Source organism: Octodon degus, unplaced genomic scaffold, assembly GCF_000260255.1.
Source record: "Octodon degus isolate 3935 unplaced genomic scaffold, OctDeg1.0 scaffold00285, whole genome shotgun sequence".
In the NCBI taxonomy this organism is placed as follows: Eukaryota; Metazoa; Chordata; class Mammalia; order Rodentia; family Octodontidae; genus Octodon; species Octodon degus.
The window spans coordinates 1477901-1503424 of record NW_004524861.1 but is presented as its reverse complement, the minus strand read 5'-3'; the positions used below and the strand labels follow the sequence as shown (position 1 = coordinate 1503424).

The window sequence follows — 25524 nt, the reverse complement described above, 5'->3', positions numbered from 1 at the left end:
AACATTTTGGCCCTAGCCTTCTAAGGTCAATTAAGACTCAGGACATATGAGAACTGTACTGTAACGTCATGTACCTCGGTAGTGTCCCAAATTTTCTGATCAAGGAGATTATGGGGCCAAAGAGGAAAGTGATCGATGATGTAGAGTGTGCCTAATGAGAGTCACATGGAGAGAAAACATTCACTCAGGCTTTCACAGAGAGCACATTGGCCAAGCAATGGCCATGACTCATGCACATGGCTGACACTGACAAAGGTTCTACAATCTGAGATACAGGATCTCAGGATAAGTCCTGAGGGGATTTCACTGACCTTATCAGACCCAAAAGCTACAACTCTTGTTGCATAGGTCCTGCTTTACCTTGGTCTTAACCATCCAGAAGGAAAGTATAAAAACGAAATATAAGAAATAAAGCCATGATGTTATGTTGAGCTGTGGGGGACTCACGTCAACAATTTCTGACATTGCCAGTTAAGCGGAAGAACCAATACTATTATGGGTTACTGGACTCTTTTGGAATATTTTGCTGAGTTAACACACCTGTAATATTCAAATAACAGAACTTAACAAAAAAGGGTATGCAGATGAATGTCCATTTTGTATCTGTGTATTCAAAGTGGTTAGGATAGATATATAGTTACATTCTCTTAATGAATAGAATGATTTGTTCTAATGGTGTTTGTAAATAGGATATCAAGTCCGCATCTTGTACAGCAATTAACCACTAAGAAGAATGTATGCAGTGTGTTAATTATTGAAACTGCCCTACCGATTTGATTTGAAACTGTCTCATTGCTATTTGTTTATCAATAAAATTATGGCAAAAAATAAAATAGACAGGGGTCAATAACAAATGAGCATCTAGGATGTATATACACTTCTCAGGTGAAAAAATACAAATGGCCAATAAATATATGAAAAAATGTTCAACATGATTGGTCTTTTGAAAATGCAAATTAAAACAACACTGAAATTCCATCTCACCTCAGAAAAAGTCACTATCATCAAGAAATCAACTAATAACAACTGTTGGTGGGGATGTGTGGAAAAAGGAACCCTAGTGCACCGTTATTGGGAGTTTAGACCACTGTGGAAATCAGTGTGAAGAGTCCTCAAAAAGCTAGGATTGGAGGTCCCATTCAGTCTAGCTATTCCCCTCTTGAATATGTTTCCAGAATTAGAAACATCATACGACAGCGATTTATGTGCACCCATGTTTATAGTGGCACAATTCATCATAGCTATATCTTGTAAACATCCCAAATGCCCACCACTTGAGGAATGGATAGAAAAGATGTGGGTATCACTTAGCTATAAAACATGATAAGTTCAAGGCTTTTATAGGTAAATGGTTGCGAGACTGTACCCATAAGTGAAAGAAATCAGACCTGTATGTTGAAACATTATATTGTCTCTCGTGTAAGAAACGAGAAGAGTAAATAAAATCGGAAAGGTACAAAAGATACTGAAAAGGAATAAACACACACACACACACACACACACACGCACACTAGGATAGCTTGGATAATTATACCGCTCATTTCTGCTTGTCTGTTGAAAGGAGCAGTTAATGCATAGATTTTTCTCTTTCTCTCTTTCATTTTTTATATTTTTTGTCCAATTTCACATGCTTATATCTGCTAATCTGAGCAACTAATTTGAAAACAACAGTATGCAATGCAACAACCATTGTTGAAAACCTGTAATTTTTCTTTTAGCAAAATTCTGTATCATTTTTAATATCAGGATATTAGAATAAAGCTTTTTATTCTCTTAAAAATAAAAATAAATAAAAGATAGGGCTATCAAGTTCGTATCCCAGAAGCTCCTGCTTATAAATGAGAAAAAAAAAAAAACTACAGGGAATGTTGATAGAAATCAGAGACGTGCCAATTACAACCACAATAGGACAGGATATCTGTTATCCTGGAAAAAATTAGGAACCTAACTCTCAAGTATGACAATTCAAAATCAGTTTTACACTGTTGCAGGGGATGTAAGCTCTGACAGCTGAACCGAGTGTACATATTTCCACGGCCCAGATACTGGTATACCAAGCTCAAGTTCGGGGTGTGGGGCCTTGGTGTCGCCTGAGGGATTGCACACGCCGGAACATGCGTGAGAGGAGAGGAGGCGCCGCGGATGGGAGAATGGGCGGGTAAAGGGTTCCCGGGTTATTGTCTGCCCTTCTCGCCCTCCTAGACACCCTAAGACAGTGGGGCTGTCCACTGCGCCCAGCTCAAGGCAGGGGATAGACTGCCCTGGCAAGAGCCGCCCCTTTTTGGCGTCCCAGAACGCGGGAAGGTCAGCACCGCGGACAGCGCCTAGCAAGCAGGCGGGGCTTATCGTCTCCGAGACGTCACTGCGCGCGCCAAGGGTGCGCGCGCTCAGGGCCGTCACGTGATTGGGGCCTCTGCCTGCGCGTCCCCTCCACACAGCCCCTGACCTGCAGCTGGGAGCGCGGGCTGCGCAGACCCCGCCCACGGTGAGCGCGGCGACCGGGCCCCGCTTGTAGCCAGACTTGGACCCCGGATCCGGCCCATGCCGCCTCCTCCTTCCGAGCCTCCCTGCGCCTCCGGTCCCGGGCCCTGCTGACTACGACCCCCTGCGGTCCTGGGGATGGGTGTTTGGGGGAGGTGTGACCTTGGCTCTGCCTTTGGTCACCGCAACCTCCTGGGGACCCTTGATTTTCCCAGCCCGAGAACCGGGCGCCCCAAGGTCGGGGGTCGCGCAGCGTCTCGCTACCCGTGGGGGAACGCAGGCAGCTCAGGGACCATGAAGACGCTTTACCCGCGGCCTCCGCTTTCAAGCGGGGAAACTGAAGCACAAAAGAGGCAGGACCTACTTGAGGTCGAAATTAGCGTGCGAAGTGCTGTTCCCACCCTCAGGGTGGCACTCGGGAGCGGTAACCCCAAGGCCCCAGCAGGTGCCCAGAATGAACCGACATGTGATTTCACTTGGCCACCCTGCAGGCTGGGTGCCCTAGAGCCGCCCGTCCTCCTCAATGGTTTCCCAACTCTCGGCTTTAGCTCAGGCTCTTTTTCTCGAACAAGAGAGTAAGTGCCCCTCTCTGACCCGCTCCTGGGGATCTGCCTTCTGGGCACACGCAGAGCCACAGCAGGTGGGGTGAGTGGGGGCTCTGTGGTTACTGGGGTCTTGGATTTGCCACCCCAGCTCAGACACTAGACCTGGATTTGCCACCCCAGCTCAGACCCTAGACCCTGGCCAGTGTTCTATCCTGGCCTGACCTCCCGGCCAGGACCTCATCCTGCACCCCAGACAAGGCCCAGAGTGGGAGGCATCGTGGCAGGGACTCTGCCCTGTTCCAGGAGTTGCCCAGAACAGCCTGTGTGCTGGCTCTGTAGACAATATGGGCTGAACCTGGTTGCAGGACTGAGTGCTCCTGGACACTGGGTCCCCAAGCCCTGAAGGGATAGTGGCAGGAGAGGAGGCCTAGCGGGCTGGCTCCTTGCCTGGCATGTGGAGTGAAGGCCAGGACAGTGACCAGCGACTGCCCCAGGCCACACAGTGTTTGTAATACACAGTGTTTCAGCACTGGGCTAGGTGGGACTCTGTCCTTGCCTGTCCTGAACTGTTCTGGACTCTTTTGGGGATGGGGCTGGCAGAAGGAGCTACAGGGTGAAAAGGGCAGTGCCCCTGAGGAATCTCAGCTCTACAGTGGGGAAGACACAGGCCCTGGAACCGCACATCTCTGCTACCTGTCACTGGCTGAGCCTCCTCTGCCTTGGTCTCCCAAGGTATATAAGTAGGGCTGGCACTAGTGGGAAGGGGAGATGATTCTGTGACACAGCCCCATAATCAGTGCTCCCTGATGTGTGGGAAGGGAAAGCCTCCAGATTGTTTCAGCTCTTGTGATGTATAGTGCAGGGGCTCCTGGCCCTGGTGCCAGCAATGCTGGTGCAGCCCTGGATTTGCCACCTCAGCTCAGATCCTAGACCCCACACAAAGCCCTTGCAAAACTGCTGCCCTGGGGACAGCCAGCCCCATGTGGCCCTCTCTGCAGGGACTGGCCAATCCAGCTGGAGGGGGTGAACAGGAGGGGCATTTGGAACTAAATCCCACTGACCCCACCTCCTCCCTCTCTGCAGTGGAATGTCTGAGTTTTCTTTTTCCTCTCTTCAGACGTGCTGCTGCCCACTGGAGGAGCCCTCCCTTGGTTAGGAGACCCCTGACCTCTGACTCACAAGTGAGTTTCCAGGACAGGATGGGAGAGAAAACTGCAGAGGCATGGGGAGGGCCATACCCTGCCCTGTGGAAGGGCTGGTGGCGTGCAGGGTGGGGAAGTGACTTGTCAGAACATGTTCTGCTGGGGGCATTAGTGCAGGGGCAGGCCTGGGCAGGACTAGAAGCCAGTTACACCATAGTGCAAATGTTCTGGCTTACCCAGCCATTTGTGTGTGGGAGGGGCAGCAGGCTTCTTCCTCCAGAGGCAGAAGCCACTGCGGCCCCTGGTGGGGTTGTTCTGGGGACACACTGCAGCCACAGCTCACAGGTCCTTAAGCAGAAGGGCACTGGCCAGCAATCAGGACCAGACTGATTTCTGGCTGAGAGTGAGGGGTATAAGGGCAGGGATCCTACCCTGCACAGAATAGTAGAGGCCTAAGGGAATCTCCAGCCTGCCTGTGTGGGGAGGATCCAAGGAGGCCCCTGGAACTCGTCTTCTGGAGAGAGGAGGAAGCCCCGCCATTGAGAGCCCATCGTTGAGGAGCTCTGGTCCCCCACCTCATGGGCTTCCATCTGCCTGTACCCTTGGGCTGCCAGCTGTCCTTGTGGCATTTGTTAGGAGTAAGAGGCCTGGGCAAGGTCCAGACCACAGAAGACAGCTCTTGAGAGCTGAGTGGGGGCCAGGTGGCCCTGGGTCCTGCCTTCTGCCACTCCTCCAAGTTGAGGTTCTCCCTCTAAAGTGGGTGTAGCAGAGCCTATGTCAGGAGCCCCCATCACACAGACCGCAGAGCCAGCCCTACTGGTGTCTCCTGAGACGATGCGTCTCTGTCCCCCATCCTGCTGCCCCTTTGCATCCTGGATCCCTTCCTTCCACCTTTTGCTAACTGTGTATGGCACCCCCCAATGCCTGTGGGACTCCCTGCCCACGGTTGAGGATGGCAGGCCACATGCCCACTTGGGACCCAGGCTGGGCACTCCCTGCAGCAGAGCCTGCATGGGTGGAGAGGTTCTCTGCCCCACGCTTCTGAGATCAGCTGGGAGGGGCAGGATTAAGGCTTTGGGTTCACATTGCTGTGCCCTCCCTGGGCAGTGAACTGAGGAGTGGGGAGGTTGGCCTATAACTTCTGCCTTCTCCTGGCTGAGTGCAGGGACCAACCCAACAGCGGCTGATAAAGGGCATGTGGTGGTCAAGGGCTCCTCCATCCTGGGCCTGTGGCTTATCTCTTTCCCTCTCATCTAGGATGAGTCAGCTGAGGTTGCTGCCCTTCCGGCTTAGGGCTCAGGCCACAGGGCTCCTGGCCACACGGGCTGTCCCTGAGAGGAACTGGCGCAGTAGGTCCTCTGGGCCCCCAGCTGCCTTCCCCAGTGGCCTGGGTGGAGGCAGCTCCAGCTACATGGAGGCGATGTACTCGGCCTGGCTGGAAAACCCACAGAGTGTGCACAAGGTCAGCACCCTACCTGGAGGGAGGGAAAGGGGACACAGTGGCTGCCTGCTGGGAGAGCTAGGACGGCTCCTGTGGGGAATCTCATCCTCATATCCAGAAGAGACCGTCCTGCCTCTGCTACAAGCCAGTTGGTGAGAGGCAGTCCTGACAGTGCTCTGCCCCCCTGCATGAGCTTCCCCCCCCCCCGCCTGGCTGTCCCCAGATGCCTCTAGTTTGGCATGGGTCTCTAATGTTTATAGCTGCAAAATCTGGGGGATTAAACACCTGCTGGTGGTTATGACATTAAATTAGACGGCAGAGTAAAAACTGAAATCACTTTCTCCTCACGCACTAGGCAGTCAGAGGACACAGACCCAAAGCAGGAAAAGCCCAAAGTCTTGTTCCAAACACAGCCCCCAGCTGCTCAGACTTCAGACCATACCTGACTTCCAGCTTATTTTTAGTTTTTCCTCTGTGTCTGAGTTTGTATATATAAACTCATTGCAAAAAACAAACCCTCCCCCACCAAAAAAAAAAAAGAATTTCCCCCTTAACACAAAAGTAAGTAACATGAACCAGCACTGTGCTGCCCCTCCTCTCCCTGCAGGGCAGTCTGTCTCTCAGCTCATTCCATACCAGAATGTAAAGAGCCCCATGGCTCTTTTCCTCAGCTGTGTAGTACTCCACTGGCATGCCATTCCAGCCCCCTGTTGCTGCCAGCCCTGGTGTGATTTCCACACACTCAGCTGTGTGTAGCAGACTTCCGGGGGCGGGCAGGGAGATAGCCCATGTGTCATTCAATTGGTGCTGCCACATTGCTTTCCATGGGGACTGCTCTACCTGGTCCTGCTGGCACCAGGTAGAGTGTAGGGGAGAGCACTTCCACACCTCTGGACACAGCAGTGTTGTGTGTGTATCTCTGCTTGTGTCTCTGCACATGCCTTCACCTGCCTCACAGCCTTCACAGCACCCCTCGGCAGCACCCGCATTCCCAGCGGTGAACCCAGCCATTGATCTCTTAAGATGCACAGTGGTCCAGATTCCAAATGTGCACCACATTTGTGCAGCCATCTTCCTTTTGACAGTCCCTTGAATGGTTCTGCATTGTCACTTTTACAAACAGCCTGGCAGGGAACATCCCTGTGCACACATCTGGGCACACTGTGTAAGTACATCTGTGTGGTAAAGAGCTGGCTGCAGAGCTGCTGGTGCAGCACTGAGATGCAGGCACTGAGCACACAGCAGGGCCACCTACCTCAGCACCTCTACAGGGGCCTACCGTGCCCCACAGCAGCCCCTGCCATGGTACCTCTACAGGGGCCCACCATGCCCCACAGCAGCCCCCGCCACAGCACAGTCCCTGAGCCACACTCATCTGCCCCTCGACCTGTGCATCAAGCCATGGCCTGAGCAAAGCAGGCTTTGGGTAAAGAGACCCCCAGGGAATAGGGACACCCCTGGGGTGCCAGCCTGGGCCACCCAATTCCTTCTGGGCCCTCAGCTGGCTGTTCCTTGCTTGTGCCCCACCCAGTCCTGGGACAGCTTCTTCCAGAAAACTAGTGAGGAGGCCTCACATGCTGCTCCTGAGGGAAGACCTGTGCCTTCCCAACGGACCACAACCAGCAAGCTGGTGGAGGACCACCTGGCTGTGCAGTCCCTCATCCGGGCCTACCAGGTGAGCCAGCGCTGTCTCCCCAGAGAGCCTTCGTTGGGTCCATAATCATGTTCCCCTGCTGCTCTCACTGCCTTTGGTAATCCCCATCTGGAGCACTTCTCAAACACCCCACCCATCCCCCCACCTATGTGTTTGCTGACCTGTAGCTATGGTTGTCTCCTATGGTCTTGCCCATACCATACCTAAGGACCCAGAGGGACACACGGTGAACAATCAGCTCCCAGCAGGCTGTCACTGGGGTCTCTTTGGGCCCTAGAACGGTCACTCAGGGAGGACAGGGCTGGTATACACAAAGCATGGCTTTGACCAGGGAGGACAAGGAACTGTGTGTTCAGTGTGGAGCATGACACGCAGGGTGCTCTCAGGGGTCTCATGTAGCGCAGAGCTTTTATTTTGCCCAGACCAAGCCCCAGGATGGTCTCTGGAGTCAGGGGTTCCTGCTGTAAAAGTAAAATAGTAAAATGTCTGCCTAAAGCCTGAGGCAGAAAGCATACAAATTCAACCCAGCTTGGGTAGTTTAGTGAACTTAGCCCCTAAGGGCTGGGGCTCACTGCAAGCTCCTGGGATCAGTTCCCAAAGTCACAGGAGCAAATAAGTCTGCTCAAGGTAGAGGAGCAGCTGGGGGACCAAGTTCTAGGTCTGATCCCCTGTAGACTGCGCTGAGAAACAAATGTAGCCGTAGAAGTTTGCAGACTTGGAGAAGGTGGAGGGCAGGGTTGCAAGCCCCATGCATCAGCACAGAACCAATCTTATTTTCTTCCCTCCCTGTTGGCCCTCGTTCACCCACCCAGATGTCTAGCAAAAAGTAATAGCAGTAGTCCCTGAAATCAAAAGATATGCAGCTGATACTCACGTTGCCTTTGGTCTTTGAGGGGGTACTAGGGATGGAACACCCATTTGCCCTTTCTATTTTATTTTGAAATAATGGCCTTGCTAAGTTGTTCATGCTGACCTTGACTTAAAATTCCTCCTGCCTCAGTCTGCCACTATTCTCCCTCAGCTGACTTTTGTCTTATGATGTCAATCTAGTGCTTATTTGAAGCCCAATCCCAGTGAACTCACTCGCTGCAATCATTGACGTGACCATGTCGTCGAATGTCCTCTCCAGGGTCTCCTCTTTCTTCCTGCGTACCTTGCCAGTTCTTACAAAAGAAGCCAGCTTGTTTGTTCTGTAGAGTTTTCCTGGGTCTTAGTTCTGCTGCCTGCATCCTGATGGTGTCATTCCACCAGTCCCTTTGTCCCATGTAATTTCTAGAAACTGGTAGTTAGCTCTCGAGGCTTGATCTGCTGTAGATTGGATTTCCCTTCCAAATGGGATTTGGGCATTGAGCAACCATGGATAATATGAACACTTTTCTTGGGGGCTTGCAGAAATTGGGATGTCCTCCTCTCTTTCTTCATTTATTAAACACTGCTCCCTAGATTAAGTTCTCATTTTCAGTCAGTTATCCTGGAGTGCTCCTTGTATAGGAAGGGTGGGACCACGCTTAGCATTTCCTCTCACTGACTAACATTCAAACCTGTGAGGTGGGTCCCTGACATCCTTCGTAGGTGCCTAAAGAAGGCTTTTTTTCTTTTTTAATGTCATGTGAGTGTATTCAGTGCGCTTCAGTCTGCTTGCAGACACATATACACATATCGTCACTAGTACTCACCCTTCTTCTCAGCCCTGCGTGTTGAGCTGTCCTGTGGCCCCTGCTAAGTCAGATGCTCCACATTCTTCTCCCATGCTTCTGCCCTGCCACAGCCACCCAGGACTCTAGGGAGCACTGAGAATATTCAGCCTGTTGGTTCAGTATATTAGAAAGATGGCTAGTGTTACAGATTTATGCCAACATGACTCCATGCTTCAAATGCAGGACTTGGGCTTTGTTCCTGACTCCACTACTCTTATGGAAACATCTCCTTTCAAAGATGCCCCAAGAAGATGTCCTCGGGGGTGCCAGTCCAGAGGCTTATTTGATTTCCCCACAACCCTCGTGCAACAGTCTTGGGATAACAAGTCTCATGTTGTCATTACAGACTGATGAGAGAAAGATCTTAGGAATTTGCTCGTGTAGTTCTTTGTCTTTGGAGAATATTGCAGTAACCACTTGGAACAGTTCTCCATGCAAAAGTGCTGCAATGTGGATGCACTCACTTGCTTTTGTTTTGTTTTACCTTCAAGTCTAAAACTGTATTTTATTTGTTTATTTATTGGAGAGAATGTCTCACTACACAGTTCAGATTTGTAGTGATTGTCCTGTCTCAGTCTCTGCAATGCTGGGATTACAGGTGTGCACAACCACATCCAGTTTTGTGGCGAGCACAGCACACCCAGGGTCCTGGGGCCAGCATGGTATCAGGTTTATGCCAGACAGGTGCTTAGATCACTGAGCTATCACCCCAGCCCTAAAACTTTATTTTATAATAATGTAAAAATATGAATAGATTCTAAGTCAGTCTTGAAAGCAGGATGTATTCTTCAAATACAGACTTCCAGCCCTCCTCCTCCACTCCTTCCTATCCCATCCCTAACTCTGATAATTTTTATTTTGTGACTTACTCTATTGTGGACACTTGTGCACATACAAACACATGTATTTCCTGGTGTTTCTACCATCCTAGATAAAGGTGACTCAATACATGTTATCCTAGAATTTTTGTTTTGGTAATTGTATCTTGTGGGACCTTCTAGGAGCTCCCCACTCTCGGTGTGTGTTTCTCTTACCTCTATGCCGGGTCCTATTATTGGACTCTGGGAAAGCTCCTAGAATATCGTGATTGCTAACAGGATGTCACTACAGGACCACATACCTTTGCCTGTAGCTCTTTTCCTAGGGATGGGACCAGATGATACACAAGTGTTTACCACAGAGCTGCATATTTGGCACTATAAAATTATTATTATTATTATTATTATTATTATTATTATTATTATTAGCAGCAGCAGCAGCATTATCATCATTATTTTGAGGCAAGGCCTTCCTAAGCTTCCCAGGTGTGGACTTGTGATCCTCCTGCCTCAGCCTCCCCCGTAGTTGATATCACAGATATGCACCGCCATACCCAGCTTCGTGCCACAGTGTGAAACTGAGTCAAGCCCCTGCCTCCTTGGTAGCAGCCCAGTGAGACAGCTGAAAACTTAAGTTCTGAAGCTGGAAGTGGGGGGCAGGAAGGGCTTGTTCAGTGGAGTCCCAGCGTGGCCTTGCCCTTCACCCTCCCTAGATTCGGGGTCACCATGTGGCCCAGCTGGACCCCCTAGGCATTCTGGATGCAGATCTGGACTCCTTCGTGCCTTCTGACTTGATCACGACCATCGACAAGCTGGGTGAGAGCTGAGACCCTTCCCTGTGACCTGACAACACCAGAGCTAGCCGGCACAGGTGGCCCGGCGGGGTCCTCAGCACAGAGGACAGCTGCAGCCCATGGTGACTCTGGTGGGGCTGTCTTCCCATGTCCCCAAGCAGGGCACCATGCCCAGCCAGGGTGAGGTTGTCCAGGCCTCTGCTTGGTGGCAGGCTGGCTGCCCCTTGGCTCTGAGCTCCAGGCTGCATATGGAGGAAGGGGGCTGAGAGGATCCCTGGGAGGTCCAGGGGTGCCATTCTCTGTGCCTGACCCCATTTCTTCTTTCCACGTGCTGCCCGGGATTCCTTTGCCAGCCTTCTATGACCTGGGGGAGGCAGACCTGGACAAGGAGTTCCAGCTGCCCACCACCACCTTCATTGGGGGCTCCGAGAACACCCTGTCGCTGCGGGAGATCATCCGGCGGCTGGAGGTTAAGCCTGGGCCCAGGAGCTTGTGGGTAGGGTGTGTATTCCCTTTCCTGATCTGGAGCCAGGCCCGCTCACTCTTTTCCTGGCTCCTGTCCCCTAGAGCACCTACTGCCAGCACATCGGCTTGGAGTTCATGTTCATCAACGATGTGGAACAGTGCCAGTGGATCCGGCAGAAGTTTGAGACCCCTGGAGTGATGCAGTTCTCCAGTGAGGAGAAGCGGACCCTGCTGGCCAGGCTGGTGCGCTCCATGAGGTCAGTGTGAATCTGGCAACAGCTGGCCTGGGGTGCAGCGAGGCAGGTGGGCAGGGATGGGACTCCCAGAAAACACAGCAGCAGGGAACACAGCGGGAGAGGGAGTAGCAGGCTGGGGCTGTGGGTTGTTTGAGTGAGAAGTCACCCTGGTGCAGAGAGCGTGGGTGCCCCCTGGTGGTGGCGGTGGTTCCTCTGCCCTCCGAGGGCTCTGAAGCTGGCTGTGCCTGGACTGCAGGGGAGTGCAGGGTCTTCCTGGGCAGTGAGGTGCTCACTGGACTTCGGACTCCGCTGAGTGGGGTCTTTGGAGCTTGTTGAGCACCCTCTGCAGTGCAGGCAGAGGTGGGGGCTGGGAGCAAAAGGATGGTCTTCTGTTGGAAAAGTTGGCGGGGGGCGGGAAGCAGAGAAAGGAGTATGGGAAGTGGGTAGGCAGAGTTCTCTTTGCCAACCAGGGGCTCCTTGCTGGGTAGAAGTGATGTGGTATCCAGGACAGGGCCTGAACTCTACGGGAGGGAATGATGTGGCTCTTCCTCAGTCCTGGACATCCAGTTGCTGCTGCTTGTAAGCAGCCTCACTGAGTGCTCCCCGCCCCCCACAGGTTTGAAGACTTCCTGGCCCGGAAGTGGTCTTCAGAGAAGCGTTTTGGTCTGGAGGGCTGTGAAGTCATGATCCCTGCCCTCAAAACCATTATCGACAAATCGAGTGAAATGGGGATTGAGAACGTCATCCTGGGCATGCCGCACAGGTAGGGCTGCTCCTCCTTCCCAAGTGGAAATCAGGATGGGGCAGTGGTGGGGTCTTGGGGTACAGGCAGTATCCAGGCAGGTTTTCAAGGTCCCCAAGCTCTACCTGCTCATCCAAGAAAGAGCCAGGTGCTTGGTAGTCATATGAGACCAGTTGCAACCAGGTTCTCTGGGTTTCTCTTTCCTCTGGCCAAGTTGTCACTGCCCTATGACACTTCCCAGGAAAATGCGGGCAGGGCATGGGAAAGTGGCCTCTTGGCATCCCTGGAGGGGATTTCTGAGGTGAGCCAAGGGTTCTGTCAGCAATGGTCCGTTTGCATGTTTCCTTGGGCCCTGCTGAGGCCTGGAGGGCCTGCTCACCAGCCATCCCAGGACAGGAGTCCAGGGACAAGGCTGCAGGACTTACCTGTAGCTGGGATTGCCCAGGTCTGCATGGTTTTAGGGGTGTCTGGATGCATGGTGTCTGGGGGCCCTACGGCTGGCCTGCTAGGGGCAGGGGCTTCTTTGTCATGTCACAGTCCCTGTGCTTTGAGTATCTGGGAGTTCCCAGTGTCTGGGCAGAGGCCAGGCAGTGGTCAGGCAAAGCCAGCCCAGCAGCCTGAGGTGGCACAGGCACATGAGAGTATAGGTCTCAGGCTGGTACTGCAGCAGGAGAGGCAGGCGTCTGGTAGGTATGGTTAGCAAATACTCTCAGAGGAGGGATCTTAGGAGAGAAGGCTGTTCTATGTCAGCCTGCATCTCTGAGTGAGCAGGGAGATCCAGGACTGGAATACTGTGCCCAGAGAGTTGAGAGGTGTGTGTCAGGCTACAGCAGGGCCCCACCCCTCAGGGAGAGGACCAGCCCACAATAGGGCTGAGGGGCTGTGTGTCTACCAGGTATTCCTGGAGGCCGGGGCTGCTGGGCTGCTAGGCTGAGCTTTAGTTGCCCCAGACATCAGTACCAGCTTGGGTTCCCTTTGGGCAGGGAGATGTGGAAGACACCTCCCAGGGAAGCAGGGGCAGGGCCCAGGAAGGTAGTCCTGTTGGTGTCCCTGGAGGGGCTCTCTGGAGGTAACCAAGGGCCTGTGCCTCTGAATTCAGAGTCCTGGTAGGAAATTCAGCCTGGACTGGAGAATCCCTGTCCTCCAGTGCCTACCTCAGCTGTCTGACAGGTTCTCTGGGAGCTCCGGCCTGTCCCATGTTATTAGGGAGGCCCCAAGGTCCTAAGTGAGGTCAGCATCCTGGTGGGGAATGAGTGGGCACCTGCCACATAAGCAGATCCCAACCCCCAAGGGCCTCTTTTGTCACCAGTGTGTAGGGAGGGGAGCTGGCAGGACCCCATGTCTGGAGGTCAGGGGATGATGTGAGGGCCCAGATCCCCCACCTGTCCCTGATGGCCCAGGTGGGCAGGGAGAGCAGCAGCATGGCTGCAGTGGCAGTGGCCTTAATGTTGGTGACAGCCTAGGCCTCTGGTCTCAGGGGCAGGCTGAATGTGCTGGCCAATGTGATCCGAAAGGACCTGGAGCAAATCTTCTGCCAGTTTGACCCCAAGCTGGAGGCTGCCGATGAGGTGAGTGCCACACCCAGGTTCCAGTGTCCCCAGAGGGCCAGTGTTTGGGAACTGGGTGGGGAGAGTCTTGGCTGGGAACTCTTGGGCCTAGACAGACCCGGATGTGGGCAGACATGGACAGGGGATGAGGAGGGGAAGGCTGGAGCCTTGTGTGAGGTCTCTAAGGCTTTGAGGAACTGTGGCTGATGTCTGTGATGGCCAGGAGGGTAATATAGGGAAACTGAGGCCTAGAGAGGTGCCAGGGACTGCCAGAAACCCTTCACTTTACCTTGTGTCATGAACCCCTGGGCCACAGTCCCATCCGGTAGCCAGAAGCGCCCTTGGGAAGTCAAGGGCTTCCAGTGCCCATTGCTCAGCCAAGGATCCGCTTTCCACTCCAGCTCCTGGCTGGTGCTCACATGGCACCCACCATACACCCAGAGTCTTTGCAGCACTTCTGTCTCTCTCACCTCTGTCACTTTGCCCTCAGTGCTGTCCTTCTCTGGAATGTCTAGTCTGCAGTCATATCTGTGGGTGCTGGGAAGTGTGGACACAGTGTTTCTGCCTGGCACAGCTGGGCATCATGCCACGCACTGGTCCCTGGGGTCTCAATGCCCCTGTGCATGTGTGCCGCTGCCCTTTTGAGGGCACAAGGCATGCTTGTTGGGTTGCCCTGGGGGCTCTCCCTTAGCATTACCATGGCCCGTCTTCCTGACCCACCTCATCCTTCATCCCTGCCAGGGTGACAGGCATGAGAATGACCTTGTTTTAACAGCGCTCTGTCACAAATTCAGTTGAGTAGCTATCTCCTCACATGTTTCGGTCATTTGTATTCTTCCTCTTTAAATTCCCCTTTATGGATTTTGCTCATTTTCCCAGGAGTTTTGGGATTTTAATCTTACTGATTTGCAAAAGCATTTTGCATACAGAGCCCATTAGCTTTTTGCTACATTTGTCTTATTAATGATTTCCTCAGTTTGATTCCCATCCCCTAGTGCTGTGTCTGGATTTGCCTCCTCTGCCCATGACTAATTTATTCCACTTCAGCTGGCTTGGCTCTTATAGTTTTGGGCTTTGAATAGTGTTCACAAAGTAAGCCTTTCCACTCTCCCAGACAAGAAGTATGTCTTGTTTTACTCCTATACTACTGTAGCTTTGATTTTTTGGTGTGGGGAGTGAGGTAGGGATTGAGTCCTGGTCTTTGCAGTATTGGGAACTGAAGCCAGGACCTTTGTACTGAGATATATTATCAGCCCTTTATAAAATTTTGAATTTTGAGATAGTCTCACTAAATTTCCCATGCTGACTTCTAACTTTTGATCTTCCGATCTCAGCTCCCCAGAGTGCTGGGATGGTAAGTGTGCCACCAAGCTTAGGTAGCCATGGTGTTCTCCCAGAGCTTGTCTTAGCACAAGACCAAGGACCCCACCATTCCCTGCAATCACTCATTCTGGCCAGCCCTTTCTCCTAGTATATTAGCTTCCATGCTTTACTGAGTCACACTGAGGTTGGAGGGTGCTGATACAGAGGGGCCTCTGATGGGGCAGTGTTGCAGTGGGGCAGTGTGACCAGGAGAGGTGGGACAGGGACAGCACAGCCTTCACTAGGGTCAGGAGTAAGAGAGAGCCCCGCCTGGTGTAGGCCCGGGTGTCTTTGATCATTTCCTGTCTGGTACAGGAAGGGAGGGGCTCACTCCTCCCTGCCTCTGTCCTCTGTCCTCAGGGCTCTGGGGATGTCAAGTACCACTTGGGCATGTACCATGAGAGGATCAACCGTGTCACCAACAGGAACATCACCCTGTCTCTTGTGGCCAACCCTTCACACCTGGAAGCCGTGGACCCTGTGGTTCAGGGAAAGACAAAGGCAGAGCAATTCTACCGCGGGGACACCCAGGGCAGAAAGGTGCACTTCTGTGCTGGAGAGTGTTCTGGGCCCTGGGGTGTTGGGTGCTAGGGAGCTGGGTGCTGTGGGGCTATTGCAGACCTGGCCCATGGGGGCTGGACCTGGGTCACAGGGTGGAGGGAGCAGGGTGACAGCCAGCTTACACCCTGCCCTGCAGGTCATGTCCATCCTGGTGCATGGAGATGCGGCCTTTGCTGGCCAGGGTGTGGTCTATGAGACTTTCCACCTGAGTGACCTGCCCTCCTATACCACCAATGGCACCGTGCACGTCGTTGTCAACAACCAGGTGACTGCCAGGCTTTGTGTCCATCCTGACATCATGCAGCAGGTGGCAAAGGGGGAAGTAGCTTGGTCACTTGGTTGCCTCTTTCTCCTTCCTCTGCCAGTCTGTGACCTCAGGCAGGGCAGCTGACGCTGGTCACAGGTCCTGGTCCATGAAACTGGTAGGAGTTTTACATGTGTATGTATGGATATATACATGTGTACATGTATATATAGATATGTAACACACATGTGTACATAGATGTGTGTACATATATACACATATGTAGTTCACTCCATATCTCTAGGCTCAACCAACTGTGGATCAAAACATGCAGGAAAAAAATCAAGCCTGTGCAGAGCATTCACAGGCTTGTCATTCCCCAGACAATATGGTATCACTGCTAGCATACAAAGTTTCCACTGTGCTGGGGGTCTCACGTGAGGGACCTGGGTAGCTCCAGTCCCCACACCTGACAGGGTTCTGGGCCCAGTTCCTCAGGTGGAGAAGGTGTATGGTGAGGTGAACAGGCACGGGGCCTGGCTGTGCAGTGGGCTTGGCTGTGCAGTGAACCTGGGTGAGTGGTTGGGATCCAATGCCATGTAACCTGGTACAGAGGCTGCTGCGTTTAGTACCAGCCCAGGCAAAAGTCCAGGAAGCCCGGCACTGATGACTGATTTGGCACTACCCTGTCACCTTCCGTGGATAAGCTCCTGAGGCAGAGGTTTCACGAACCTTCTCCTAGAGAAGAACACTGAGCCTTTAGAGTAGAAGGACCTTTCCTGGGGTACCTGCCTCACTGGCTGGTAAGATGTTTGCCAGGCCTATGTTCTCAATGCCACCTGGAAAAGCAGCCAGCGAGAGGGCAGCAGCACAGCTGTTTCTACCCTGCTGGCTATGGGGCATCCCTGCTCTCCTTCACTGTCCCTGGGAGCCCCCTCGCTCCTTGAGCTGTCCAGTCTCTGAGGCCGGCACCATCTGGTTCAAAGGCAACAGAAAGCACAGGTGTGGAGGTGAACACCTGCTCTCCCAGTGCTCAGGAGGCTGAGGCAGAAGCATTGCTCAAGCCTCAGAGTTCAGGACCAGGCTGTCTCAAAAGCAAAATAGATAGAGGCTGCTGGTTCTACTTCTACAGATTGGCTTCACCACAGACCCCCGGATGGCCCGCTCCTCCCCGTACCCCACCGACGTGGCCCGAGTGGTCAATGCACCCATCTTCCACGTGAACGCTGATGATCCAGAGGCTGTGATCTATGTCTGCAGTGTGGCAGCTGAGTGGAGGAATACCTTCAACAAAGACGTTGTCGTGGACCTGGTGGGTCAGGGACTGAGGCTGGGCAGAAAGGAGTTGCCACCCTTGCTGTGCTGGGCCTTTTAGGTGGGCAGTTCGTGCCAAGACTCAGCCAGGAATGGTCCTTTGTTGGTGGGGGTGGAGGCTGCTGCTGGGTGCAGAGAGCCTAGGGTCTGAGGCCCTGCCACCCTGCAGGTCTGTTATCGCCGGCGTGGCCACAACGAGATGGATGAGCCCATGTTCACACAGCCGCTCATGTACAAGCAGATCCATAGGCAGGTGCCTGTGCTGAAGAAATATGCTGACAAGCTCATTGCTGAGGGCACTGTCACCCTGCAGGAGTTCGAGGTGGGCAGGCACAGGACCATGGGCTGGTGACAGGTTTGGAGCAGTAGCTGATATAGTCCTTGTTCCTGAGCATTCCGAGGTATCAGAGGGGCAGAGTGCTGAGGGTGTGATTGCAGCTGGATGAGATACAACAGCCACAGCTGGTGAGGACAGCAGTTTTAGGCAGCAGCTGGCAGGTGCCCAGAGGTCACAAACCCTGGGGTACCATCCAGGGGCATGTGAGCTCTGCAATTCAGCCACAAGGTCTCTACAAGCAGAGAGAAAGAGACAGACAGACAGAGAGAAAGGGAGGGAGGGAGAGAGGGAGGGAGAGTGCCCACAAGCGAGTGAGCAAGCAGGAGCAAGAGCACACGAGTGAGCTCACACATGCTCTAGGCCTGTATGGATGTGGACAGCTGAGCCTGTGGCTGCCCAGGCGTCAATGCCACTTGTCTGTGCCTGTGTCCCCATCACAGGAAGAAATCGCCAAATATGACCGGATCTGTGAGGAGGCGTACGGCAGGTCCAAGGACAAGAAGATCCTGCACATAAAGCACTGGCTGGACTCGCCCTGGCCTGGTGAGCAGAGAGGGGTGCAGAATAGTAGTCACCACCCTGCATAGGGCCCCTCCTGAAGGCTGGGAAGGTGAGATTGAGGGGCAGTGGCTTTGGGGCAACATGACCAGCTGCGACCTCTGCTTTCCCAGGAGCAGGATGATGGGGCTGCTGTAGATCCAGAGGTGACCAAGGGCCAGTCATGGAAGCTGTGGCCCTCAGTCCTATCCAGGGCATCAAGGCTCCTGTCACCCACATGGACAATCTCTGTGTCCCCACCAGGCTTCTTCAACATGGATGGAGAACCCAAGAGCATGACCTGCCCCACCACAGGCATCCCCGAGGACATGTTGACCCATATCGGCACTGTGGCCAGCTCTGTGCCCCTGGAGGACTTTAAGATCCACACAGGTGAGGTTGCTTTGTAGTTCCGGTGTCACCATGATCCCAGATCTGACTCTCTCCCTAGGAGATGGGTTGGACGCCAAGTGAGGCAGTGTGGCTTGTCCCTTTTCAGCCTCTTGATGCTGGGCTCAGATCTTGAAGCCTCATGTGCCTGGGTGTTTGCCATTGTGGCTCCTTGCAGTGGAAACATGGATGCCATAGTCCACCTAGCTGCAGGGACAGTCTTGGGGGCCTCCCTGAGCTGAGCCGTGGAGCAGCGCTTCTGTGGAGGGTGCTGGGGTCTGGCAGGACTCACAGGGACTAAGGGCAGCCTGGTTCCTCCACTGAGTCAGCCAAGCCCACTGTGGTGTGGTTGCCAGTGTAGCCATTTGGTTTTGCTTAAAAAGTTCAGGGATCCTCTGTCTGGAGTAGCTCCAGGAGGACCACCCAAAGTGCACACAAAAGCTCAGGCTTCTGGGCACCTGCTCAGGATGAGAGTGTGAGCGCCAAACCCTGCATGTCACAGGAGTACTCTGCTCAGCATGTGAGGCTGAGCTCATGGCTTCCCCTCTCTGAGCCTTGGTCGCCTCTCCTGGAAAGTGGAGACACAGGGGATGTTGGTGGGGGGCTTGAGGCCCAGCTCAAGGGGCTGCTGTGCTTATTGGGGCTGGGGTCAGGCCCCTGCACCAGCCTCACCCCCTGCAGCCTGCCAGTGCCCGCCTCAGCTGTCCCAGCAGGTGTCCAGCCCCTCATGGCCTCCTTCCCTGTCCCCCAACTCCTAATCCTCACAGGCCTCTCCCGCATCCTGCGCAGCCGAGCAGACATGACAAGGAAGCGGCTGGTAGACTGGGCCCTGGCCGAGTACATGGCCTTTGGCTCCCTGCTGAAGGAGGGCATCCATGTACGGCTCAGTGGGCAGGATGTGGAGCGGGGCACGTTCAGGTGAGGCGGGCTCTGGGTCTTGTCCCCTGACTGTGCACCATGGCTCGCAGGTCTGGCTGAGGCCTTTGCAGCCCATGCCACCATCGTCTCAGCCCCACCCAGGACATGATCAGAGCAGGTGATCAACACTGGGCTCATGACCATCTCTGGTCCTCACCATTCTTTATTTTTACTTTTTGACAAACTGTTGTCAGGCCATCCTTATCTTGCCTATTGAGTGTTAGAATCCAGATGGGGACTCCAGGGGGCTTCACACCACGTTATTCAGTCATGGTGGTGTGGCTTCCAGGGAAGGCCATCTTTTTACATCTACGTACAGCCCTGGGCAGCCACTCTGCACCCTGGGCAGCACTTCGGCTTTGCCAGGTGCCCACCGTGCCAGGCCAGGAAACTGTTTCATGTTTACTGCCTGCCAGGAAAGAGGCTCAGGCCAGTAGGATAGGCAGGGAGGTGCCCAGTTCTGCCCTGCTCCTGGTAGGTTGGCCAGATGGGGACCGAGAGGGGCTCTGACCTTTGAGTCTTGCCCAAACACCCTTAGCATGCCACATGGGCAGTGCTGGCTGGGGCAGGCAAGAGAGGTGAAAGGGGCCAGGCTGTTGTGGCTTCCTTCTCAGTAACCGGCTGCTCATGCCATGGGACTCTGCAGGTTTCTGGCCTAGTGACAAAGCCAGCCTGCCCCCTCTCCCCAACTTCCCTGCTCTGGGACAGGTGCTGGCCCATCTGCCCTCCATCCTACCCTGGGTCTATCTCTCCTCAGCCACCGACACCATGTTCTCCATGACCAGGAAGTTGACCGGAGGACGTGTGTCCCAATGAACCACCTCTGGCCTGACCAGGCCCCCTACACCGTGTGCAACAGCTCCCTGTCAGAGTATGGAGTCCTGGGTGGGTCTAGTGTGCCCAGAGGGGGGAGGGGGAGGGCAGAATGGAGACATTGGGGGCTGGCACTGGGGTGGCCCTATCTGGGGACATGAGGAACAAGAGCTCTTCGGGGGTACCAGTTGGTGTACAAGAGCCCCCTGCTTGCACCTGGGGGGCTCTGTGGACACCAGCGCCCTGTCTCTAGGCACTAGCTGCAGGCCCAGGCAGAGGGTATGGCAGTACTGCTGTGGGCCACAGCCCCCACCTGGCTGTGAGTCTGGCCAGCCACCATTGCTCCCAGCCTTCTCCCTCTTGTGTCTGGCATCCTGGGGGCCCTGTGCTGAGGTCCTCACTGTGCCCATCCTACTGGCTGACCTCGCCTCAGTCCTTAGCTGGGTGCCCCTTCTCACTGCCTTTAGCCTGAGTCCCCGTCCTGTCCCTCAGGGCCTCTTCCTCCTCTCCTGGCAGCTCTGAATGTGGTTTGGGGGTCCTCCTGGCACATGGTCCCTGTGCCTCCACAGAGTGTCTTTCAGTCTGGCTCTGGGCTATATGAGGCTGAACCTGGTCATGTCTGATGAGGGCTGAGCGTGGCATCTCAGGAGGAAGCAGGCCTTGGATGTGTGCTTGCCCACTAGGAAAGATGCTGGCTGGGCCAGCGTGCTGAGGGAGGGCCAGCTTGGCTGGAGCATCTATCCGTGTTTCCTGTCCAGGCTTTGAGCTGGGCTACGCCATGGCCAGCCCCAACGCCTTGGTCCTCTGGGAGGCTCAGTTTGGTGACTTCCACAACACGGCCCAGTGCATCATTGACCAGTTCATCAGCACGGGCCAGGCCAAGTGGGTGCGGCACAACGGCATCGTGCTCCTGCTGCCCCACGGCATGGAGGGCATGGTGAGCCACCCAGGGTGGGTGCTGGCATGTCTGGAGTGGCTAGGGGCCCTCAGCCCAGCAGGAGCAGGCAAGCTGGGGGCTGGGTGGCCTCTGTGTGTTCCGCCTCATCCCCATACCTCATCTGAACACGGAAGAATCAGAGCCTCCCAGTTGGGGCCGCCTTAGGGGGGATGAGTGAGTGGCTTTCCCAGGCTGTTCTGGATGGTGAGTGGCCCGTGTAGCCAGCTTGCCTCTTCTTAAGGAATATTTTTTTGTGTGTGTGTTTTGCTCCTTGAATGCCTTCAGGGCACTTTTGCATGGCTGGAGTGTTGTGGGGATCGAACTACAGCAAACTGAGGCTGCCAGCATTGTGGAAGCAGCCAAATGGAATAAGGGTTATAAGGAATTTTTTTTTTTTTTTTTTTTTTTGTTTTACTCCTTGAATGCCTTCAGGGCACTTTTGCATGGCTGGAGTGTTGTGGGGATCGAACTACAGCAAACTGAGGCTGCCAGCATTGTGGAAGCAGCTAGCTTGCCTCTTCTTGCTGGCCCATGTCCCAGATTCTTGGTGCTTCCTGTGGCTCAGGCACCAAGTGAGGTCCTATTCCTGAGCAGCCAGCCAGAGCCTTCCCAGCCTGGGGTCCCTGACATCCAGGGCTCTGTCCTGTGTGCGTGCCCTGGGCCATCTTGTATTTGCTCACAGGGCCCAGAGCACTCGTCAGCACGGCCTGAGCGGTTCCTGCAGATGAGCAATGATGACTCGGACGCCTACCCTGTGAGTGTGGCTGGCCAGGGCCCGAGGCAGTGGACGCTCCTCCCCTGGGCCGCAGGGCAGCCCACCCATGAATGGCAATGGCCGCTCCAGCTGCCCCACCCCGCAGGTCTTCACTGAGGACTTTGAGGTGAGCCAGCTCTATGACTGCAATTGGATCGTGGTGAACTGCTCCACGCCGGCCAGCTACTTCCATGTGTTGCGCCGGCAGATCCTACTGCCCTTCCGCAAGCCAGTGAGTGCCGGCCTCCCTACCTGTCCACCCACAGTACACTGCAGTGCAGTTAGAAGGTGGGGACCATGTGGGCAGGGGCTGCTGGCAGCCAGGCACGTGTTTCCTTTGCAGCTGATCATCTTCACGCCCAAGTCCCTGCTGAGGCACCCAGAAGCCAAGTCCAGCTTTGACCAGATGGTATCTGGTGCGTGCCTGCACTGGGGATGCAGCTCTTTGGGAACCCTGTGGCCTATGGTGCAGCTTCTGTGCCGGAGACTGTACATCTTCCCCTCTGTCTGATGCTCTGTGAACCCTAGGACAGCTCCCAGCCCAGTGCCCATGAGCCCTGTAGTGAGGAGGTGGGAATGATGGCCCCCTCAGGTCACTTGGGATAAGGAGTGTGCTGGACCCTCAGCCACGTTAGGGCTTCCTGGCTCTGCAGGTGTGCCCAAGGGAAAGAGCCGAGCAGCACTGCCAGTCACTAGGCCTGAGTGTCCTCTGTCTGCTCACCCATTCGTCCAGTTTCTTGACTTGTGAGCCAAGAAGACTTTGCTGGCTCTAGGGACTTGTCCCCTGTGGGAGCTCTTTACCTTGACCTGGGGTTGTGGGGGGAGTCAGATGAAGCCCCAGAGGACGCAGTGTTCAACTGGAGGTGTGGCTCAGAGAGAGTCTGAGGGGTAGGCATGGGGTCCCCAGGGTAACAGGAGGACAGAGAAGGTCATATGGGGAGGGCAGGGCCAGGAAGAAAAGGCCTCAGTTATGTAGACAGTCATTTGCTTTTCACCTGTGTATGTCTGTCCCCTCTTATGGGGGAACGTAGCTGAATCAGGTAGCTCAGAGTTCAGAGGTTGGGTTGACTGACTGGTACTGGCTCCTCTCCTGGGGCTGGCAGTTGGTGCCCTGTGCTGTGGGGTCCTCACTGGGTGCAGCAGTTCGGGACACTGCAGTAGCTTTCCCAGAGGTTTGGCAGCATGCTGGGCCTGGTACACAGTGCACCCTCAGGGAAGGAAAGTGGGCAGGCTGTGGGCTACAGTGAGGGGAAGGAGCTCAGTGCCTACCCAGGGATCTGCTCAGCTTCCTGCCTGCTGAACAGGGGCTGGGAGGTCCAGTGAGAGATCGTACAGCTGGAGGGAGCAGGTCTGTGCAGATGGTGCCATCATGGTGCATCATGTCACCACCTGCCCTTCAGGGGCTGTCCCCATCTCACTCCCAAAACCCTGCAGCCAAACAGTGCTACCAAAGTTCTGCCCTGGGACCCTTCTCCATCCATCTCTGTGACATCTCAGGGTGCTCTCGTGCTATCTTTTGGGACCCAAACCATGGAGAGTCTGCAGCCTTGGGGACACTCCAGGAGCCCATGCTCCATGCAGCTATCCCCATCCACTGTGCCCCTTTGGCCTTCCAGGGACCAGCTTCCAGCGGGTGATCCCAGAAGATGGGAAGGCAGCACAGGCTCCGGGGCAGGTGCGACGGCTCATCTTCTGCACAGGAAAGGTGTACTATGACCTGGTGAAGGAGCGAAGCAGCCAGGGCCTGGACGGGCAGGTGGCCCTCACACGCCTGGAGCAGGTGTGCCAGACCCTCTTGGGTTTGAAGCTGTGGGGGCAGGTGGAGCTGTAGGCAGTGTGCCAGCTGGGCCAAGCAGGCTATCAGTGCCTGTGTGCACCCCTTGACTCTATTGCACCCCTCTTCTCTCCTACCAGATCTCCCCATTCCCCTTCGACCTGATCAGGCAGGAGGCAGAGCGGTTCCCTGGTGCTGAGTTGGTGTGGTGTCAGGAAGAGCACAAGAACATGGGCTACTACGACTACATCAGCCCACGCTTCATGACCATCCTTGGCCGAACTCGGCCCATATGGTACAGATACAGGCCTTCATCTCCCTTAGCCTGCAGAGGGAAGGAGAGAGGAGGGAGGAGGAGGAAAGCTGGCCTTCGGTTTATGCCTCAACCAGAGCTGAACTGCAGAACCTCTTGCCTATCTCAAGCCTCCTCTGTATGTGGCCTCTGAGAGCCCTGGGCTCTCCTTGTGATGATAGGGTTAGGCTGGAGAGACCAGCCCACCCAAGCAAGTAGGGAGGGCAGTCGCTCAGTGCCCCTTGTTGCTCTGTTTGTCCTCGGGAAGACAGGTAGGAGATCGTGACCTCCTCTGTTGTCCTCATGGGTGAGTCTGGTGGCCATGGTGTGCATCTTGTAGCTGGTACCCAGGCAGGAAGGCAGGTATATGCGGAGTGCCCTTCCTGTGCTGCCCTCGCCCTTTTGTTCTCCTCAGGTATGTTGGCCGTGAGCCCGCCGCTGCACCAGCCACAGGAAACAGGAACACTCACCTGGTGTCTCTAAGGAAGTTTCTGGACACCGCCTTCGATCTTCGGGCCTTTGAGGGAAAGACATTCTAGAGTGGGCAATGCCGGCCTGGTTCTTGAGCTGGGGGCTTAGGATACTGGGAGAGTGGGCTGCTGGGCCCCAGGATGTGTCACACTCCTGGCCTCTATATCAGGCTGGCTTTGGCCTGTGTGTCTGTGTCACCATCAGGACGGAGGGGTCTGATGGGGAGGTGCATAACCTTTGTCCCCCAGCACCTGGCCTCTTCTAGACGTGGTGTGCAGCTTCTGCGTCTGTAATGTTCATGACCTGGAACTCTACTGTCGCCCATTCCTATGCTGTCCAGCTTGGCTGCTGCTCGCCCTATTCATGTTAATCTGTAGATCCCAGGGGAAGCTGTGATGTGAGCTCTTAGAAGTAGGGCAGCGACCCACAGTTCAGCCACTGTGCCCTTCGTGGGCATGTCCTATGGGATATGGCTCACAGGTACCAAAGTAGAAACCAAATATAGAGAAATAAAAAAGATGCTGCTAAAAAAGACTCGCTGTCCTCACATCATGTTGTGGAATTGTAGGACAGCTGTGTGGGAGGGTGGGCTGGTGGCAGGCGGGGCAGGCAGAGATCAGGCTGTCTTCCCCTGGGCTTGGACTTTGCTCCAGGAGGCTGCAGCACAGGGCAGAACTGGTCTGTCTGTCTGTATCCATCCCAGAGCACTTCCTCAGTGCTATGTGCCGGGGAGAGAGGGCTCCTCTAACTCAGAGTTTTGCTGGGCTGAGACAGTCAGGGATGGCTTCTTGGAGAGGGAGGTGACCCAAAAGGTCCACCCACAAGGCTGGCGTGAGAGCAGCCTAAAGAAGCAGCCAACCTGGATGGGGTGCTCGTGCCTCAGCCTCAGACAGAGCTCTTTGGGCACACTTTGAATTTGACTGAAGGGGTGCTCGAAGTGAAAACAAAGTAAAAATGTTAGGGCACAGTAGGTAGCATGCCTGCTGCACCCCCGGCCCTCTGTTGGATAACTGGTCCGTGTGACCAAAGGTTCTTTAGCCTTCACTGGGGTTTTAAGTAAGGAAACCAAGGCTCATACAATGTTACCTGCCCCAGTCACATGCCAGGAGAGTGCTGGGGACTTGACTTCTGCCCACCGAAGTGAGCTCTTGCAGGAGTGCGTGGTGGGCACTTACTGCAGCTGTGATGGCAGTGCCTGGCAGGATGCCACAGGCACCTGGGTCAGGACAGGGGCCCTCCGGCTGCGTGGTGATGGGCA

The 25524-nt window shown here is 54.6% G+C and overlaps 1 protein-coding gene across 5 annotated transcripts; it reads left to right on the top strand.

The window, feature by feature from the left end:
* Positions 1 to 1950: 1950 nt before the first annotated feature.
* Ogdhl (oxoglutarate dehydrogenase like) lies at positions 1951 to 24787 on the top strand. 5 transcript variants are annotated; one of them, XM_004646969.2, is made up of 24 exons: positions 2378 to 2485; positions 4144 to 4207; positions 5426 to 5630; positions 7141 to 7284; positions 10492 to 10594; positions 10926 to 11041; positions 11140 to 11294; positions 11890 to 12036; positions 13493 to 13583; positions 15285 to 15464; positions 15622 to 15750; positions 16862 to 17041; positions 17213 to 17365; positions 17821 to 17923; positions 18182 to 18310; positions 19075 to 19225; positions 19983 to 20110; positions 20797 to 20975; positions 21658 to 21729; positions 21836 to 21961; positions 22073 to 22145; positions 23346 to 23509; positions 23644 to 23798; positions 24211 to 24787. In XM_004646969.2, exons 3-24 carry the CDS (start codon positions 5427 to 5429, stop codon positions 24332 to 24334), a joined length of 3006 nt encoding a protein of 1001 aa, XP_004647026.1. In that variant the 5' UTR covers positions 2378 to 2485; positions 4144 to 4207; position 5426; the 3' UTR covers positions 24335 to 24787. The 5 variants fall into 5 exon arrangements, with proteins under 5 accessions (XP_023563021.1, XP_023563019.1, XP_004647026.1 ...); XM_023707251.1 differs by having other exon boundaries at positions 2377 to 2485; positions 21836 to 22145; XM_023707252.1 differs by lacking the exon at positions 2378 to 2485 and adding an exon at positions 2847 to 3126 and having other exon boundaries at positions 21836 to 22145.
* The last annotated feature ends 737 nt before the right edge of the window (positions 24788 to 25524 follow it).

Coding starts and splice junctions, on each gene's coding strand:
- Ogdhl (XM_023707253.1), top strand. CDS start 5,427: ATGAGTCAGCTGAGGTTGCTGCCCTTCCGGCTTAGGGCTCAGGCCACA. Junction 18,311..19,074: donor GGACTTTAAGATCCACACAG/GTGAGGTTGCTT, acceptor TAATCCTCACAG/GCCTCTCCCGCATCCTGCGC. Junction 21,730..21,835: donor ATGACTCGGACGCCTACCCT/GTGAGTGTGGCT, acceptor CCCACCCCGCAG/GTCTTCACTGAGGACTTTGA.